Here is a 19,705-nt window from a genome sequence, read left to right on the forward strand (position 1 = left end):
ACACACACACACACACAAAACAAAAATCAGTATTATACTTTCCAAGAATTCCCAACTACCCAATCAGAACACAGCCTACAAAAACATATATACAAACTGCCAATATTTCTACCTACCCTAATGTCACACACACACACACACACATACACCCACCCACCCACACACACATACAGCTCAAACAAACATTACCTAATCATCGGAAGTGAAAGCACATCAAACTGAAATTCCAACAGAAAAAATATATTAATATGAGACATCAAAGGAACGAAAAACGAAATAGATTTTTTCCACTTTTAACCAGTAAATGACCAACAAAATACAAGCTTCTTACCGCCACGCCAAGAGAGGGAGGGTGGAGGAAAAAGTGGATGTGAAGGAGGTATATAAGATGTGGAGCAGGAAGCAAAGATCACACACTGCAGCCATGGAATACCTCGAGGTGTGTTGTGTTCTGGGCATGAGTGGTAGAAGTGTCTCTCTCTCTCTCTCTCTCTCTCACTTTCTCACTATCTCACTATCTCTCTCATCGATATTTCCCACCGTAATTTCTCACTTCTCTCTTGTTTATTTTGACTTTCTATCTTTTATTCTCATTCTTTGTCTTTTCTTTTATCTCTTCCACTTTTCTCTCTTTCTAATCACTTACTTTTGAGATTAACTTACGTCTTTCTGTCGTCTGTAATATTGATTAGTTAATTCAATCTCTCTCTCTCTCTCTCTCTCTCTCTCTCTCTCTCTCTCTCTCTCTCTCTCTCTCTCTCTCTCTCTCTCTCTCTCTCTCTCTTTCCTATATTAGTACCACGTCTCCTTAATAGAATACTCAAAACTTTTTCTCTCATTATCTTTTTTATCTATACTTCATTTGCTTCTCATCAGCATAGAATTTCTAAAACATGCTGTGATTTTCTGAAGGACACATCGCCGCGTGACTTTTGAGAATGGAGATCGTAAAATGTGCTGACATACTTTCCCTGACAAAAACTGGACTTTCCATACATTTTTTTCATCCCAGACGTAGACATAAATGAATTACTGAGACGCAAATGAAGTGTGTGTGTGTGTGTGTGTGTGTGTGTGTGTGTGTGTGTGTGTGTGTGTGTGTGTGTGTGTGTGTGTGTGTGTGTGTGTGTGTGTGTATCAGTATTACGTATCTTAACACACCTTTCTTCCAACCAGGTCACTGCGTTTCTTACTCTCTTGCTATCCTGCACTTCGGCGTCCCTCTTGGGACAGAACTATGGACCACCATCCTTCGTGTCCCACAACATCCTACCCAATCAGGGCGGCCAGTACGGGAGGGGACAGTTAGACACCCTCCACTTGACACGAGGCCAATATGGGGGCCCCTCAATTTCCGGACCAGTTGGAAATGGTAACTTCGGGGGTCCCTTGATATCCAACCTTGGGGGACAATACGGGAATCCTGGCGGGGCGGGTCCCTATGGTCCTAACGTGGTCCATGTCTCTGGTGGTCCAGGCGGTGGTTCTTTCGGAGGTTCTGGTGTGGTGGTCCATGGTCCTGGCGGTGGTTCTTTTGGCGGCTCCGACGTGGTGGTCAACGGTGGTGGAATTGGCGGCGTGGTGGATCAGCCTGTGGAAGTAGTAGATGGCGGCGTGGTGAGTGGCAACTTGGGTGTAGTGCATGGCGGCGAAGGTAACGTGGTGGGCCCCTGCGACGAGGGGAAGGTGCTCCAGGTGGATGGGTCATGCGTGCTGCCCGTGGTTCACCGCAGAATGTTTGTCTTCGCTGCCCCGGAACGCCCCAGGGCGGTCCTGCCGCCGCCCAGGCTGCCAAAGCCCGAGGTGCTGCACAACGTGGTGATCATCAGGCCCGAGGAGCCACAGGATGACCCGGAGCCACTCGTCATCCCAGCACCGCGGGTCAAGAACGTCCTACTCGTCCTCAACAAGCTGAAGGAACAACAGCAGAGAGTGGTGCAAATCCCGCCACATCCTCCCTCCACCCCCAGCGTGTACTTCGTCAACTACAAGGACGACCAGGACCTCCAGGAGCAGGGATTCGACGACCTTGGCATTGACCTCCAGGGCACTGGCGGTGCTGGCGGTTTTGGTATCGGTATTGGTACTGCTGGTGTTGGCGGTACAAGCGGTATTGGCAGCAGTTTTGGAGCTACTAGTGGTGGAAGTGTTGGCAGTCTTAGTGGCAGTGCTGGAGGCGGTTTTGTAGGTGGTATTGGTGGTGGTATTGGTGGTGGTATTGGTGGTGGTATTGGTGGTGGTATTGGTGGTGGTATTGGTGGTGGTATTGGTGGTGGTATTGGTGGTGGTACTGGCGGTTTTAGTGGCGGAATTGGAGGCGGTTATGGTGGTGCTGGTATTGGTAGCGGGGTGGGGGTGGTGGAGACCGCCTATGGAGTGCCTCAGGTGAATGACGTGGATCATATAGTGGTGGGCGGCGGTGGAAGGGACCTGAGCTACGCGGCGAGCGACCCAGAGGACGTGGTGGTGGAGGTAGAAGAAGGCTCCCATCAATCAGAATCAATCTCAGAATCGGATGACTCCTCCAAGGCCCTGTTCGTCAAGACCTAGGCACTACTAACCACAAGTACCCTATATACCCTTGATACTCCAACCCCAGAACCCTCCCCAATCCCTCCCCGCCAAACATTACACTTCCCCAACCAGCCCTAGTCCATGTCCAACCCTCCAAACTAGAGTTACTTCATCCTTGCCATACTTTCTTCCCCTCCCAACACCCCACCGAACACCACACTCCCCTCACCCCTCTCACACTCAACACTACTCTTCATCCCAACAAAACCTCTCATGACATGGCTCTCCTTATCTTTTTTACTCCACTGCCAACACCACTCCTTCCCAACCAAACACACACATACATACACACAGACAGCCATTTTTCCTCCCCTCCCTGTCGCCCCTCTCCCCCGTAGAACTTCTCCCCACCAAAATTTTCAACATTCAAGACAGCAATCGCCACAGGTTCCGCGGATCTCACTCAGAAAATAAAAGCGCGGGTTGTGAAGAAAGTATGTGTATGTATGTTAGAAAAAAATGATAAAAAAGAGAAGGTAGTCTGAATAATACTTTGTGGTATAGAGATAAAAAAAAAAGTTCATGAAAAAAAAATCGTGTAATTGAGTACCACATCAAATTATTCAGATAACGAAGACTAGTAATGAATAACTAGTTTATTTTTGTACTTGTCATTCACTAGTCTTTGTTTTTTTTTTTTTTGAATGACTATTTTTCTATTTCTGTTATTAAGATTACAACTGTATTTATTATTACTATTACTACTACTACTATTGCCATTTACTGACTTTTATTACTAGTATTATCTATCTGAATGCCAAGAAGACTTAGTTGTATTCTGTGTCTCTGTCAAGTCTTTACTGAAGATTGTGACACTGTGATAAAGATGAAATAAACTGTTTATGTTTCATCGATAAGGTTGTTTCCATTTTATATCCTACAAAATCTCTCTCTCTCTCTCTCTCTCTCTCTCTCTCTCTCTCTCTCTCTCTCTCTCTCTCTCTCTCTCTTCCTTTCTTTTTTTTTTATATTTTACACTCTTCCTTCTTCCTCTCCTTTTTCTCCCTCTTCCCTATCTCCTTTCCTTCCTTCCGCATTACCTTCCTTCTCTTCCTTTTTCTTCTACAGTCCACAATTTTCTCCCATTCCTTCTTACTACATTCCCTTCCTCTTCTCATATCATTTCCTCTCACGTTCAATTCCATCACTCTTCACATATTTTTTCCCTTAATCAAAATATCTGTCCATCTCTCTCTCTCTCTCTCTCTCTCTCTCTCTCTCTCTCTCTCTCTCTCGTTGCAACAAGCGTAACGTAACAACATAACATCACAGTCAATTACCAATCTCCATGGCGATGCTAGACACAATACTTTCACTCCAACACTTGCAACAAAGAGAAGATTTAGACGCAGGTAGAATATGGACTGCCTTCCTGCTTGCCTCTTTATCTTCCCGTCCATCTGTCTCTCTGTCTAATGCTGTGTCTTTTTTTTCCCCCTTTGTGTGTCTGTCTCTACGTATTTGTCTGTGTCCGTCTCTTTCTGCGTGTGTGTGTGTGTGTGTGTGTGTGTGTGTGTGTGTGTGTGTGTACCCAAATAATACATCAAGACACTTTTTTTTAACCACCTTCACCATCGCTACCACCACTACCATCAACAGCACTTCCATCACCCTCACCACCACCATCACCACCATCACCACCACCATCACCACCATCACCAACACCATCCCCACCACCGCCGCCTCCTCATTCTTCACTGCATCTTCATGGGTTCTTCCTCCCTTCTCTTCCTCCCTCTTCCTCCACCTCTTCTTCCTCTTCCCTTCACCAGGTAATTGAGGACCCGAGCGCAGGTTAATTACAAGGGGGCACCTGTACACGGCGGCGGCGGCGACGAAGGTGACAGAAAAAGAGAAGGAAGGAAAACAAGCGATAATGGAGGATGATGGAAGAGACAATAGCGGAAGAGGAATGGAGCAACACACGGAATAAAAAGGGAGGAAGATAAAGGAGGATAGGAGGGGAAGAGGATAATAGTGGTGAATTTGAGGACTATCAAAGACGAATATTTAGATAAGTGTGGTGGTGGTGGTGGTGGTGGTGGTGGTGGTGAAGAAAGAAAAGAGAGAGTTAAAAAAGAAAAGAAAATGGCAATAATAATAATGGCGTGAATGATGGAGCATTTGAACATTACTGAACGATAATATTTATGTAAGTTTCCCCTTTTACCGAGAGGAGAAAGAGAGAGAGAGAGAGAGAGAGAGAGAGAGAGAGAGAGAGAGAGAGAGAGAGAGAGAGAGAGAGAGAGAGAGAGAGAGAGAGAGAGAGAGATGTACAATAAGTATATATATATTTCTTAACAGCACCCCCTGTGATCCTGTGATGACACTCAATATAAAAAAAACCCATCAGATAAAGCACATCTCTCTCTCTCTCTCTCTCTCTCTCTCTCTCTCTCTCTCTCTCTCTCTCTCTTTGGGGTGACGAACCAATCGCTTCCCTTCGTTAATGGTTAAACGTCGAACAATGAAACGTACACAAAGGCAAGGAACGACACACACACACACACACACACACACACACACACACACACACACGAGGGAAAGCCGTAAGTGTCTGTCAGTGTGTGTGTGTGTGTGTGTGTGTGTGTGTGTGTGTGTGTGTGTGTGTGTGTGTGTGTGTGTGTGTGTGTGTGTGTGTGTGTCAGGAAATCTCTCCATCTCCCCATCTTCACCCGCAGGGAAGGAAGTCTCGTCCCTCATCTCACTCATCTCAGTCTCATGTCAGCTTTAGTCTCACCTGGGCTTTCGAATGTCTTACCTGGACACAGCTTTGCAATTTTTCTGCCACCAGGTGAATGCCTCTTAAAAAAGCAATACTCACTTAATGACGTTCTAACCAAAGACGTGATTATCTCCCTAGCGCTGCGCATTTTTACGTTTTTTGCTCCTGTGCTAAAGAAAACGTGATCTGAGTAGCGATGTAATGTTTTTCCTTGTTTTTTTTCTTTAGTGATGTGAAAAATGTGGTTGTCTATTTTTTTTCTCTTAAATTTAATTTTTTTCGTGTTTTTTTTTCTTCTACATTTGCATATATTTTCTTTTCTTTCTGTTTTGGAAATTTGTGAATTCTAGTTAGTTTTATTTTTTTTTCATTTTGCTTCGTTTTTTTTCTTCGTTTCTTTTGTCTTTAATTTTTCTACATGACTATTACTTTTTGTTCCTATAAATAATTTTTTGTGTTTTTTTATGTTTAAACTAATATTTTTGATTATATATCTTGCCTATTTCTTTCTTTCTTCTTTTTTCCACTTTCTCACTCCTTCAATTTATTCATTCGTTTATCCTGTCCATAAAAGCGACGTTCTTCATTATTTGCATTCTACGCTTTTACTTCTTTTTAAGGGGAACGATCAGAGAGAATTAAGAAGAGTAAAGCATAAAAGATGACTGGACAAACACTGAGTGACCATTTTTTCTTAAACGTCACTGAGGGCAGAGGAGTGAGCAAAGAGTGACAGATTAAGACACTCGGCCCACTCTGAGGAAGAAAGAAGGATAAAAAGAGTCCACAAACACTCTCACTACGCGGAAATCTGCCAAAAATTCGTAAACATTTGCTGGAAACGGACTTGAAAAAAAAATGCTTGAGGTAAATGTTCAAAAAAAGATTGTATGAAAAGAAAATGAACAGCTTAACCCCTTCAGTACTGGGACACACTTTTACCTTGAGATTTGTGTACGATTAGACCATTTTATTGACATTAGGAAGGGTCTATGGACGTCAGAAGATTAATGGCCATAGTCTTCAATATTCTAATACCCAACATAAATTTCTGAGGCTGTGTAAAATCACTAAATAGTAAGCAGAGTGAATATGGAAAGGTACATGGTATTGAAGGGGTTGAAGAAAACAGATACCAAGAAAAAACAAGAAATAAGGAAGATAGATTTACGGACAAAAATATTTAAACAATCAGGGAAAGAGTTCAAAGAAGGCAACATGAAAAAAAAAGCTTAAAAAAAATGGAAATAAAGAGACCAAGAGAAAAAGACATTAAGACAAACTTTAATCAGGAAAATCTCGAGAATAAAAAATAAAAAAATACCATCAAGAATAACCAGGAAGGAGAAAGAAAATTTTGATAAATGGAGAGAATAAAGGAAGGAACATCAAACTCCTTACTGATCAACACGCACGCCACGTCCCTACAATGTGTACAGACCATTCCGGACGATAGGATCACGATGGCTGACGCAGGATCCCTCTCTCTCTCTCTCTCTCTCTCTCTCTCTCTCTCTCTTGCGATGCTATCAAAAATCGTGGATGCAGTGTGTTTGTGTGTGTGTATGCTCGAACATTCTCTCTCTCTCTCTCTCTCTCTCTCTCTCTCTCTCTCTCTCTCTCTCACTTGCAACCCTGCCTTTCTTCCTCCCTTTCTCCGAGCCTGCAATTCTTCTCGTCCTCTTCCTCCTCCTCCTTCCACCGCCCTCCCCGCTCCTTCTCCCTCCCGTTCTCCCTCTCCCCTCCCTTATACTTTCATCAATCATAGGGAAGGTGACGCTTGGACAAGAGACATTATGAGGTAGACTGACAATAATAGAATTAGGAGGTGAAGCAACCAAAGTCTCAGCCACTAAGAGGATACACACACACACACACACACACACACACACACACACACACACACACACACACACACACACACACACACACACACACACACACACAAACAAACATCCCTTCTCTCGAGTCTATTATTCACACAGTACAATTTTCCTTCTCTTTTTTTTTCTTTACTCTTTCCAAATTTCCCCCTATCTTTGTTTTCCTTCCCTTTTTCTATACCACACCTTTTCCCCTTCAAGCACACACTTCTATTGACACTTTTCCTTTGTTTTCCCCTTCCCATTCACCTTATTTCTCCTTCATGTGCAATACGTCCCTTTTCCTTACCTTCTTTCTCCCTTTTACCTATTCTATTCACCTGCTTAGCTTACCTGGCCTCTACCCCTCCCTTCTACATCTTTCCATGCACCTGACCTACTCATGGGGAGGCAGCGGCAGGTAGGAGCGGCAGGGGAAGGGGCGCCTGACAAATGAAGGGGCGAAACAAAGGATTCGTTTCTCTATTAATCAGCAAAAGGTGTAAAGGAATGATTATGCACTTTGATAGGATAATTATAGGACGCCACGTGTACATTCGTATCTCCCAGCATCCATATCCTTCTCCTCCTCCTCCTCCTCCTCCTCCTCCTCCTCCTCCTCCTCCTCCTCCTCCTCTTCTTTGTCTCTTTCTCCTATCAATTCTTCCTCGTATCATCTTCCTTTTGTCTAGTGAGTCCCTTCTCTTCTTGAAATGTTACTCTAGTCCTCTTTACGCACCTTCTTCTTCTTCTTCTTCTTCTTCTTCTTCTTCTTCTTCTTCTTCTTCTTCTGTTTCCTGTTCGGTTTTCTTTCCTTTCTATCCACTTGTTTGTTCTTTTTTCTTACTTCTTCCTCTCAATTCATCTTTGGTATCATCTTGTTCTCTTTTTTGCCTTTCTTCTTTCTCATCTCTACCTTCTCTCACTTCATCCTTCCTTATCATCTTCCTCTTCTTCCTATTCTCTTTCCTGATATTTCTTCACTCCTCCTCCTCCTCCTCCTCCTCCTCCTATTCTTCATTCTCTTTCTATCCATCTCTTCTTATTCCTTTTTCTATCTTCTCTCTCATTTCCTCTCTATTCTCCTTCTTCCTCTTCCTTAATATCGTTCTCTACCTATTGCATTTTGCCATTTTGTCTCCTTTTACTCTCTCCTCCTCTCCCTCGCGACCCCCTGACCATCTTAGGCGTGAAAGTAAGCGTCGTGAAAAATGCATTAAAGAAAACTATGTGAAAAATGTTCCTCCCTATTCACTGTATCGAATCCTCATTTATTCCGTCATTCATTCATTCGTTCATTCATTACGACTATTGTTATTCTCCTTCCTACTTTTTTTACTACTACTATTACTACCATTATTTCTACTACTCCTACTTTTATTACTACTACGTTTACTTATATTACCACTACTACTGCTACTACTACTACTACTACTACTACTACTACTACTACTACTACTACTACTACTACTACTACTACTACTACTACTACTACTACCACTACTACACTACTACTACTACTACTACTACTACTACCACTACTACCACTACTACTACCACCACCACCACTACTACTACTACCACTACCACCTACTACCACCACTACTACTACTACCACTACTACTACTACTACTACTACTACTACTACTACTACTACTACTACTACTACTACTACTACTACTACTACTACTACTACTACTACTACTATTACGACTTTTCTTGACTTATCAGCACGGGTCTTATTCGAGTATTTAATTTTTTGTTCAATAAACGTTTAAAAAGAAAACAACTATTTATTTATCATTGGAAAGCAAGAAATCTGATAATGGCATAGGAATAATAACACTTCAAAAGGAATTCCTATTTATTTATATACAACAATACAAAAGAGGCTGAGATATTAAAAAAGACGAATTATTAAAAGCTTCATATAGAAAAAAAAAGAACTTAATGTAGAGGAAAGCTAAATTTTGAACACTGGAAAGGAGAATGAGACGAAACGTTTTGAAATACGCAATACAAAATACACATGATAATTTCGTAACTAAGGAACGAAATTCATGTTTTTTTTCAAGTACTTTCAACTCAGGTACTCTTAAAATCTACTGCTGTTACCTGCGCCTCCTCTCTCAAGTAATTGCCAATAATTTTACTCTCTTGCATAAAAAAAAAAACACATTAGAAAAAGAATGATACCAGAGAGAGAGAGAGAGAGAGAGAAAAGAAAGAGAAAGAGAGAGAGAAATATTGTTGTGAAAATCTATAGTGTTAGTCAGTCTCTCTCTCTCTCTCTCTCTCTCTCTCTCTCTCTCTCTCTCTCTCTCTCTCTCTCTCTCTCTCTATTTGCATAATTAGAGTCGGTCGAGGACACTAAAGAAAAAAAAGAATGATGGCAGGAGAAGAAATGTGCCACTTAGAATGCTGGGAAAGAAACAAAGAAGAAAGAAAGGAAGAGAGAGAGAGAGAGAGAGAGAGAGAGAGAGAGAGAGAGAGAGAGAGAGAGAGAGAGAGAGAGAGAGAGAGAGAGAGAGAGAAAAGAAAGAATAATAACTAGATAAAAGAAAGAGAGAAAGGCGAACAGACAGAAATAAAGATAAAAAATGAATATACAAATGGAAGAACACACAAAAATAAGACAAATAGGTAAATAAATACAAAGAGCGAAAAAATAAGATAAAAAATAGAAAACAGAAGTCATGAAAGGGAAAACAAATAGAAATGTAATAAAAGAAAACGGAAAGAAACAAAAATAAACAGAAAGAAAACAAGATTACGGACAGAAAAGGAGAGAAATACACAAATAAACAATAAAACGAAAAGGAAAAAAAAAAGAGAGAATAGGAAAGGAAGAAGACTATAATTAGGAACACGAAAGACAGGAAGCAAAACATGACAAAGGAGAGAGAGAGAGAGAGAGAGAGAGAGAGAGAGAGAGAGAGAGAGAGAGAGAGAGAGAGAGAGAGAGAGAGAGAGCAGACAAAAGAAGAGAAAACGCAACGCCTGAATTGAATCTTCGCCGAATTTCAAGCGAGTCACTTTTCACGAAGACAAAATAGCAGAGCAAACAGAAGTTCCGATACAGACAGACACGTAGACAAACACACACACACACACACACACACACACACACACACACACACACACACACACACACATACCAAGAAAGTATATACATCGTTAGCCATAAAGGAGAAAACACGCTTTTGTTATGAACACGAGAAGCTGTTGTAATATTGTGTGTGTGTGTGTGTGTGTGTGTGTGTGTGTGTGTGTGTGTGTGTGTGTGTGTGTGTGTGTGTGTGTGTGTGTGTGTGTGTGTGTGTGTGTGTTGGTCGGTTACCGCTTACCGGAGACATAAAATAATAGATGATTGTGGAAACCCGGAAAAAATGCAAATATAGAGGATAAATATATATAAAAAAAGGAAAACGAAAGAAAGCAATATATTCTGATGTTAGGTTCGTAAAATATCTAAAAATAAAAGTAGGAGGAAAGAGAAATTGGTTTACGATCTATATGTCAAACCACAGAATAACAAATGTAGTGTTATTAGTAAACTTTCACTCTTATTTGTATGAAAGAATAAAAAAATAATACCTTATGAATAATTTAAAAACCCTTTGCTTTCATTTTTATTTCATTTAATTAATTCTGATGATATTAACTCCTTCAGTACCATGACGCGTTTCCATATTCATTCTGCTTACTATTTGGTGATTTTATACAGCTTCAGAAACTCATGTGGGGGATTAAAATAGTGAAGGTTGTGGCCATTAATTTTCTGACCACCATAAACCCTTCCTAATGTCAATAAAATTTTCTAATGGTACACAAATCTCAAGGTAAAAATGTGTCCCAGTATTAAAGGGGTCAAAAATAGTGAAAACTGTGGCCATTAATCTTCTGACCTCCATAGACCCTTCTTAATGTCAATAAAATGATCTAATGGTACACAAATATCAAGGTAAAAATGTGTCCAAGTATTAAAGGGGTTAAAATAGTGAAAACTGTGGCCATTAATCTTCTGACCACCATAAACCCTTCCTAATGTCAATAAAATTTTCTAATGGTACACAAATTTCAAGGTAAAAATGTGTCCAAGTACTGAAGGGGTCAAAATAGTGAAAACTGTGGCCATTAATCTTCTGACCTCCATAGACCCTTCCTAATGTCAATAAAATGGTCTAATGGTACACAAATCTCAAGGTAAAAATGTGTCCAAATACTGAAGGGGTTAATGGAGGTTTTAGAATTGCAACTGTTTATCTATTTATTTATTCGCGATCATTAAATCAAACTTTCTTCACGCATTCCGTTCTTCCTTTCTCCCATCCTTCCTTTCTCCAATTAAGCATTCTGCCTTCCCTTCTCTCCTTCGTACCTTACCTCCTTCCTTTCCTCCTGTATTCCTTCCTATCTTTCTAAATTTTATTCTTTCTCTCCTATCTCTCCTTTCGTTCTATCAAATTTACTTCCTTCCTGTAATTTTTCTTCCTTTCTCTCTTTCGCGTCTTACATTCTTCCTTCTTCCCATCTTCCTTTTCCAACTTAATTTTCTCCCTTTTCTCTCCTTCTCATTACTTCTTCCTTTCTTCCTAAATTCCTTTCTTTCTTTCTCTCCTTAACTTTCCTCCAATCCTCCCTCTATTTTCCTCCTTTACCTTCTTCCTTTCTTTTATCCTATTCTAATTCCTTCATTTCCTTCACTATCTTTAGTAACTTCCCTCCTCTCCCTTTCTTCCTTCCTCCCTTCCTTTCTTCCTTCTTTTTATCCTTCCATCTCTCTCTCTCTCTCTCTCTCTCTCTCTCTCTCTCTCTCTCTCTCTCTCTCTACCTCAAATATTCAAAAGTAATGAAGATGAAATGAGCCAAAGTTTACAAAATGAGAGAGAGAGAGAGAGAGAGAGAGAGAGAGAGAGAGAGAGAGAGAGAGAGAGAGAGAGAGAGAGAGAGAGAGAGAGAGAGAGAGAGAGAGAGAGAGAGAGAGGAACAGAGAGATATCTTAGAGAAAGCCCTCATTGTGTAAGGTGTGTGTGTGTGTGTGTGTGTGTGTGTGTGTGTGTGTGTGTGTGTGTGTGTGTGTGTGTGTGTGTGTGTTGTCATGTGTGCCTGTGCGTGACTTGAGGTATGCATGTATGTGTGTATGTGTCGGTACGTGTGTGTGTGTGTGTGTGTGTGTGTGTGTGTGTGTGTGTGTGTGTGTGTGTGTGTGTGTGTGTGTGTGTGTGTGTGTGTGTGTGTGTGTGTGCAAGGGTCATTTTCGTGTACGTGTGAATGGATGCTCATGTGCGAATATTATTGTGTACGTAGAAAATATACACATTCCAACATTGAGAGAGAGAGAGAGAGAGAGAGAGAGAGAGAGAGAGAGAGAGAGAGAGAGAGAGAGAGAGAGAGAGAGAGAGAGAGAGAGAGAGAATGTTAATGATGATAGTAATGGAGATGCTGATAATGATAACAACAAAAATACTACTACTACTACTACTACTACTACTACTACTACTACTAATAATAATAATAATAATAATAATAATAATGATAATAATAATACATAATATATATAATAATAACAATAATAACAATAATGATAATAATTACAATAACAATAATAATAATAACGATAGTAGTAATGATAATAATAAGAACAATGTCAACAATAATAATAATAATAATAATAATAATAATAATAATAATAATAATAATAATAATAATAATAATAATAATAATAATAATAATAATAATAATAACAAAAATAGCAACAATAATAATAATATAAAAAAAATTATCACTTTATGGTCTCTTATTATTATCATTATTATTATTATTATTATTATCATCATCATTAACACCACCACCACCACCACCACCACAACCATCACCACGAAACACTCACCACACACAATCACTCACTGACCATTTCACCACAAGCACAATTCATCCACCTTAGCGTATTATTATTTCACATTCACGCCACATATGTGCACAGACAAGCACATTCTAAACATTCCGCGGCAATAAAAGTGTTGAGTGGTCTGGGTACGTCTCTTTTTCTCATTTGCATATCAACAAAAGCATCAGAGGCGCTTATCTTCCTTAATCTGGCCAACATTTATCACACGCTCTTTTTTTTCTCATTCTGTTTTTCGTTTCGTTTTTTTATTTCGCAAGCAAGCAAGCAGAAAGCGGTGATGGTCTTTGTCAAGTGTGCGTGTGTGTGTGTGTGTGTGTGTGTGTGTGTGTGTGTGTGTGTGATTTCTCAAAAAAAAAGAAAAAAAAAGTCAAGAGGGAAAACTTGTAAAAACATAGATGTGCATATATACACAAGACCTAATTTTCTTCTAAGCACACACACACACACACACACACACACACACACACACACACACACACACACACACACACACACACACACACACACACACACACACACACACACACACACACACACACACACACACACACACACACACACATGGACCCAGAAGTGTCCACCACAAGGGCCGAGAATAAAGGCGAGGAGGGAAAGGGGCTGCTAAGGCCAACCTTTGACCCCCCAACACTGCGCAGGACAAATGGAAAGGCACTGGAGAGGGAGTGGAGGGAGAGCAGGGGGGTGTAGAGGGGGTGGAGGAGTACTATGGAGGCCCTAGCGAAGGTCGGGCACGGTGGAGTGAGAGTTGAGATGCAGTATATAAGGTGGTGTGGGGCGTCCATGCCACATCACAGCCCTCCACCATGCAGCTCCTGGTGAGTAGTGCCTCCTCCACCTCCTGCTGTAGTGCTGACCAAGGAGAGCAAGGACTTAGCCACTGCTTGACGAAGGAGAGGAAGGACTTAGTCACTGTTCTGCCTTCCTCCTCCCTGCTCCTGCTGTTCCCGTGCTGCCGATAAGAACTCAGTCCTCAATAGCTGTGTCGTGCGGCCACACCACCTCCAGCCTGCAGCAGGATCCCGTGACCGTTGCTGCACTGTCGCGATGACTTCGACCTCTTCGAGTGTTAGTGAGGCTGCCTGGCGATGCGGCAGGCGCCCTCGCCACACTCCGTGCACCGGAGTTCAATTTTGGGGCAAGGAGGATGACTCAGTCTGGCAGCCGTTGTGTTCTCCTTCAGAGATGAGTGTTCACTACGGGTGCCGCGGACACCTGTGGACATAGCAGGTTCTACGCCCATTGTCTCTCTTGGCCATGGGCTCAAATGCAGAGGAAATGGAGATCAGATCAGAGGCAACGCGCAGAGTAGTGCACGCATCTTCATCTGGACTGCCGTGCCCCGCGACGGTCACTGAGGGAGTGTTGTGACTCACAGCATCAACGCCTTCTCGCGGCAGAGATGCCCTGAATGCCAGGCCACCACTGTCCCCACACCGCCAGTGTTCGAGGCACGACATGGACAGCAATGCTTTTGTTCAGTCTTACCGTCCCGTTAGCCGCCGTGACGCCGCGCTGCGCATCTTCGGACATCATACTCGCGGGCCACAGGGAGCGCTGGACGCTACCAACTCCACAATGTATGCTTGTGTCTGACGCCATTTTTTCTCTATTACAGATCTTCACCTCCTTAGTCGCCGCGGCCACCGCCGCCTCCCTGCAGGGCTACAACCTGCCCATCCCCGGCAGCCAAGGCTTCTCACACGGCGGCTCAGGAATATTTGCCGCAGGAACAGGACTCAGCTCCGGGAGCCAAGGCTACTCAAACGGATTTGGTTCAGGAGGCTCCGGATTCACCTCAGGAGGCTCAGGCTTCACCTCAGGCGGTTCGGGCTTCACTTCAGGCGGTTCGGGCTTCACCTCCGGGGGCTCAGGCGGCAGCTGCGGAGAAGGACAGGTGCGTCACGTTAACGGCGGCTGCGTCACACCCGAGGTGACCACCAACCTGTACGTGTACCGCGCCCCTAACGTGGCCCCCATCATCGGGCCCCGCCCCAACGTGGGGCCTCCTCGCCTGGAGCACAACATTGTGTTCATCCACACCCCCAACGGCCTGTTCAGCCAAGAGCCCATCGTGGTGCCGCCGCCGCAGCAGAAGAACGTGGTGTACGTGCTCAACAAGCGGCCGCATCAGGACCACAACGTCATCGAGGTTCCCAAGGGCGAGCAGGAGGCGCCTGAGATCTACTTCGTCAACTACGCTGAGGGCGAGAACCCGACGCTGCCCCTGGGCGGCGACCTGCAGTCTGCCCTCAGCAAGGCCGAGGAGACCAACGGAGAGATCATCGGCGACACCGGCCTGGACACCGCACGGCCCGGCGTGGGCTCCGGCATCGTGGGTCCCACAGGGGTGGCCACCCCGTCTGGCCTGTACACCTCACCCTAGGCCTTCCCGCTCCTCCTTACCACGCTGCCCAGCATCCTGCTTACTCCTTGTTACCGCCAGCTTGTTGGTTCTGCTTCCCTGGAGTGCTGGGCCTAAACCCACAGAATTAGCCCTATTTATGTATTGTTAAGGCGGCGCTGCATCACGGCAGGCCGGGGCTGAGGGGGGAGCACCATTCCGCCAGCCCGGCCCTCCAGCGACGCTCAGCCCGCCGCACCGCTGCTTCCGCTAATAAAAGTTATCGCACTCACTGCACCTCTCACTCCCCGGAGTCCGCTCCTCTCCCTACCCACCATCTTTCCTGCCTTCCGTACTCTCCTCACCACACTCCTCTCCTTCCCAACCATCCACGCCTCACTTCATACCTTCTCTCTAACTGACCGCTCAATGCCTCCTCTACCCTCAGCCCAATCACCACCACCGCCACTACCACTACCACCACCTAAGTTCTCGCCTCCTACACCTCCATCATACGTCTTCCTCTCTTCCTCTGCCAAATAATCATCCTGCCCTTTTCTCTTCCTCTTCCTCCATCGGTGCATAGCTTTCTCTCTCTCTCTCTCTCTCTCTCTCTCTCTCTCTCTCTCTCTCTTTCTCTCTCTCTTTCTCTCTCTCACTCTGATCCGAATATGAATGGCCATTTAATCAAAGGACACTATCAAGAAATACAACTGTGAACGATAGAAATGTTAACACAATTAAGTAAATAAAGAAAACAGAGAGAGAGAGAGAGAGAGAGAGAGAGAGAGAGAGAGAGAGAGAGAGAGAGAGAGAGAGAGAGAGAGAGAGAGAGAGAGAGAGAGAGAGAGAGAGAGATAATAACACATACAAATCGATTACCTTATTATCAATTCTCCATTCTTTTTCCCGTTAACCCTTTCACTTCCCTCTAATATTAAAACAATGATTCGACGCAATTCAGAGGTCTCATTTCAAGAGCCACCACAAAACAGCAAAGCAAGCGATCAAGTCATTCGTCTTTCTGTTACCTGTACTTACATCCCTCATTGAAGAACCATTAAATATTCGCTCTAATACATTAACGAGCGAATCTATCCCATTAGTAGATGAAGTGTAAAGAAAATAAGTTATAGAGACTTCATCTTTTGTACACTCTGGGATACTTCGTGAAAATATAGAGAAAAAGAACTTCATTATGGTTTTATGTTCTCTTCAAAAAGACTGATACTTTGGCGAGGGACGGAGAGACAGAGGTGAAGATAAAGGGTTCAAATAAAAGGTTAAGATAATACCTGCTGATTGAGTGAGAACAGTTGGCCGTAAATTTATCCAGTGACAGGCTTTCATTTTTCTTCCTTCAAAGCAACACGTGTAGAAATATAAACAGTGTGAGAGATATTGATGGCGGTTGAATAAAAATGCGTCTTGATAGGAGAGAAAGACAAAAGGATATTATTATTATTATTATTATTATCATTTTATGCAAAGGATGAAATGAAGTGGATAAAATGAACAGTAAACGATGGATTTATGAATACTTTAAAGTCACAATGAAAATTTTTAAATGAGATGGTAATAAAGAATGTTGAGAGAGAGAGAGAGAGAGAGAGAGAGAATCACACCACCACTACTAACTCCATCCTCTTCCACCTTTATACCACATCACGTACCCACAAACCTACTCAGTACTCCACATTCTACTCCACCTATGCTCACTCCTACAAATAGATAAAGACAGATATATATATGTATTCACCACAACCAAATATTACAGTTAGAGGAGGACTTGGAAGGTATGGTCCATCAAAATGTTTTCTATATATAACTTGTAAATGGCTTAAAATAAAATAAAACTGGAAACACATAAAACGTCCATTAATACCGAAGCAAATCAAGCAATTTCACACAAAAATCTTAGAAATATATACACATCCTTTCATGCACGCTGCCATCCTTATTGCCTTACGCAGGATATGCAACTTTCCCTCCTCCTCCTCTCCTCCTCCTCCTCCTCCTCCTCCTCCTCCTCCTATTTCGCTCCGCCCATCCCTCCTACACCAATGATTCATGTATCCTTCCATGACATCCTTTCGTTGCCTTCCTACGCTCCTACACTCCTACGGCCCTTTATTCTACCCTTCCCGTTTTACTCTCAATATACTCCAGAAATATAAAAGAAATAAATGAATAAGTAAATACAGAAATATGATTTTAAAATGGTGAGTGATATTTTGCAGTGGATTATACAAGATTACACACGTTTGGTCATGTTTGGTATTATATATAAAAAGAAAATAGAGAAATAAGAGACAGTAGGACTCTCTCTCTCTCTCTCTCTCTCTCTCTCTCTGATTGCTATTTTATTACGTAAGAGGAAAAATATTTGCATAACAATAAAAGACAACACAATTCTCTCTCTCTCTCTCTCTCTCTCTCTCTCTCTCTCTCTCTCTCTCTCTCTTTCTCTCAAGGTCAACAATGCGTGACCTTCGATCCCGTGTGACCCGCAGGTGGCTTCCGGTTTTGCAAAACAGGAAACGAGGGAAAAAAAAAAAAAAACTACGAACGGAAAATGAGAGAGAGAGAGAGAGAGAGAGAGAGAGAGAGTGTGTGTGTGTGTGTGTGTGTGTGTGTGTGTGTGTGTGTGTGTGTGTGTGTGTGTGTGTGTGTGTGTGTGTGTGAAAGAAAAAAAAAACGAGAGAAGAGGCATAGAGAAAGAGAAGGAATGGGAAGTAGTAAAGAAGGAAGATGATAAAAATAGAAGAGGAATGGAAAAAAAGAATGGGAAATAGGAAAGAAGAAAGAGAAGATAATGGAATAAAAAGAGAAAGAAACAAAACACAAAACACAAAATAAACTGAAGAAGAAACGGAAAGAGACGATAAAGAAAGAAACAGAAAAATAGACACAAAAAAATAAATAGAAAAAAAAAAAGAAATAAAATGAAAACGAGAGAAAAAAAAAAGAGAGACGAAAGAGAGATATGCAGAAATAAAGACTATGATCAAACGAAGCCAAAAAGAAAATAAATCTAGAAAAACCCTCAAAATTAGCCAAAATCAGTCAAATAATTACACACCTTAGCACAGAAAATTACAGTAACTTCAACAAAAATAACTAACCCCTAAAACACACGAGAAACATGAAGGCGGGTGGAGGGGGTTGAAATAATCTTAATACTACGCTTCTAATTATAATCTTTTAGTCCACCCTCTAATTTCTCTCAGGCACACGTTTTCTATTTCAAGGTCACTGCAAGAATGTTGTCTGCCCGCACGTAGAGTTAGAGAGAGAGAGAGAGAGAGAGAGAGAGAGAGAGAGAGAGAGAGAGAGAGAGAGAGAGAGAGAGAGAGAGAGACGTTCTGACTTATTCGTTTGGAAATTCACCTCTTACGTAACAAAAAACGTTTCAGAGAGAGAGAGAGAGAGAGAGAGAGAGAGAGAGAGAGAGAGAGAGAGAGGGAAAATTTGCATGTTTTTTCTTGGATTTCCACACACACACACACACACACACACACACACACACACACACACACACACACACACACACACACACACACACACACACACACACACACACACACACACACACACACACACACACACACACACACAACAAATTGAATAATATGATAAATCACGAATGAGAGAAAGTGAGTGAGTGACCGCAAGATAATGAGGCTGAGAGAGAGAGAGAGAGAGAGAGAGAGAGAGAGAGAGAGAGAGAGAGAGAGAGAGAGAGAGAGAGAGAGAGAGAGAGAGAGAGAGAGAGGAGGAGGAGGAGGAGGAGGAGGAGGAGGAGGAGGAGGAGGAGGAGGAGGAGGAGGAGGAGGAGGTCTTCAAACGTAATAGCAAAAAAGTTGTAAGGAGGAGGAGGAGGAGGAGGAGGAGGAGGAGGAGGAGGAGGAGGAGGAGGAGGAGGAGGAGGAGGAGGAGGAGAAGAAGGAAAATAATTGAGGGACTTGGGCAGTGTAGGTCATGCTATCTCCTCCTCCTCCTCCTCCTCCTCCTCCTCCTCCTCTTTTCCTTCACCATACCTCCTACCCCTCCCCCTCTCCCCCCTACCTTATCATCCCCACCTTCCCACGCCAATTACTATCACCACAACACACTCACCATGCCCATCACCATCACCACGACCCTCACCACCACCACCACCACCACCACCACAACCATCACAACAGTGCTTCTCATCACCAAGTATTATGCACCACTATATCTAATTAATGTGAAATGCATGACACGATACTACACACTGCACTTCATCA

The 19,705-nt window shown here is 42.8% G+C and overlaps 2 protein-coding genes across 2 annotated transcripts; both read left to right on the plus strand.

Moving 5' to 3' along the window:
- Window positions 1–363: 363 nt before the first annotated feature.
- Window positions 364–3,428, plus strand: LOC123519596 (keratin, type I cytoskeletal 9-like). The gene is made up of 2 exons (XM_045281017.1): window positions 364–439; window positions 1,177–3,428. Exons 1-2 carry the CDS (start codon window positions 389–391, stop codon window positions 2,548–2,550), a joined length of 1,425 nt encoding a protein of 474 aa, XP_045136952.1. The 5' UTR covers window positions 364–388; the 3' UTR covers window positions 2,551–3,428.
- Window positions 3,429–13,799: 10,371 nt separating this feature from the next.
- LOC123519627 (probable glycoprotein hormone G-protein coupled receptor) lies at window positions 13,800–15,723 on the plus strand. The gene is made up of 2 exons (XM_045281067.1): window positions 13,800–13,908; window positions 14,709–15,723. Exons 1-2 carry the CDS (start codon window positions 13,897–13,899, stop codon window positions 15,474–15,476), a joined length of 780 nt encoding a protein of 259 aa, XP_045137002.1. The 5' UTR covers window positions 13,800–13,896; the 3' UTR covers window positions 15,477–15,723.
- The last annotated feature ends 3,982 nt before the right edge of the window (window positions 15,724–19,705 follow it).

The sequence above is a fragment of the Portunus trituberculatus genome, chromosome 45 (genome assembly GCF_017591435.1).
Source record: "Portunus trituberculatus isolate SZX2019 chromosome 45, ASM1759143v1, whole genome shotgun sequence".
NCBI lineage: Eukaryota > Metazoa > Arthropoda > Malacostraca > Decapoda > Portunidae > Portunus > Portunus trituberculatus.

Excerpts from the sequence above, each read along its gene's own strand:
- LOC123519596 (XM_045281017.1), top strand. The coding sequence starts at position 389 with ATGTGGAGCAGGAAGCAAAGATCACACACTGCAGCCATGGAATACCTC. Across the intron at positions 440-1,176 it reads CAGCCATGGAATACCTCGAG|GTCACTGCGTTTCTTACTCT; the intron begins GTGTGTTGTGTT and ends TCTTCCAACCAG.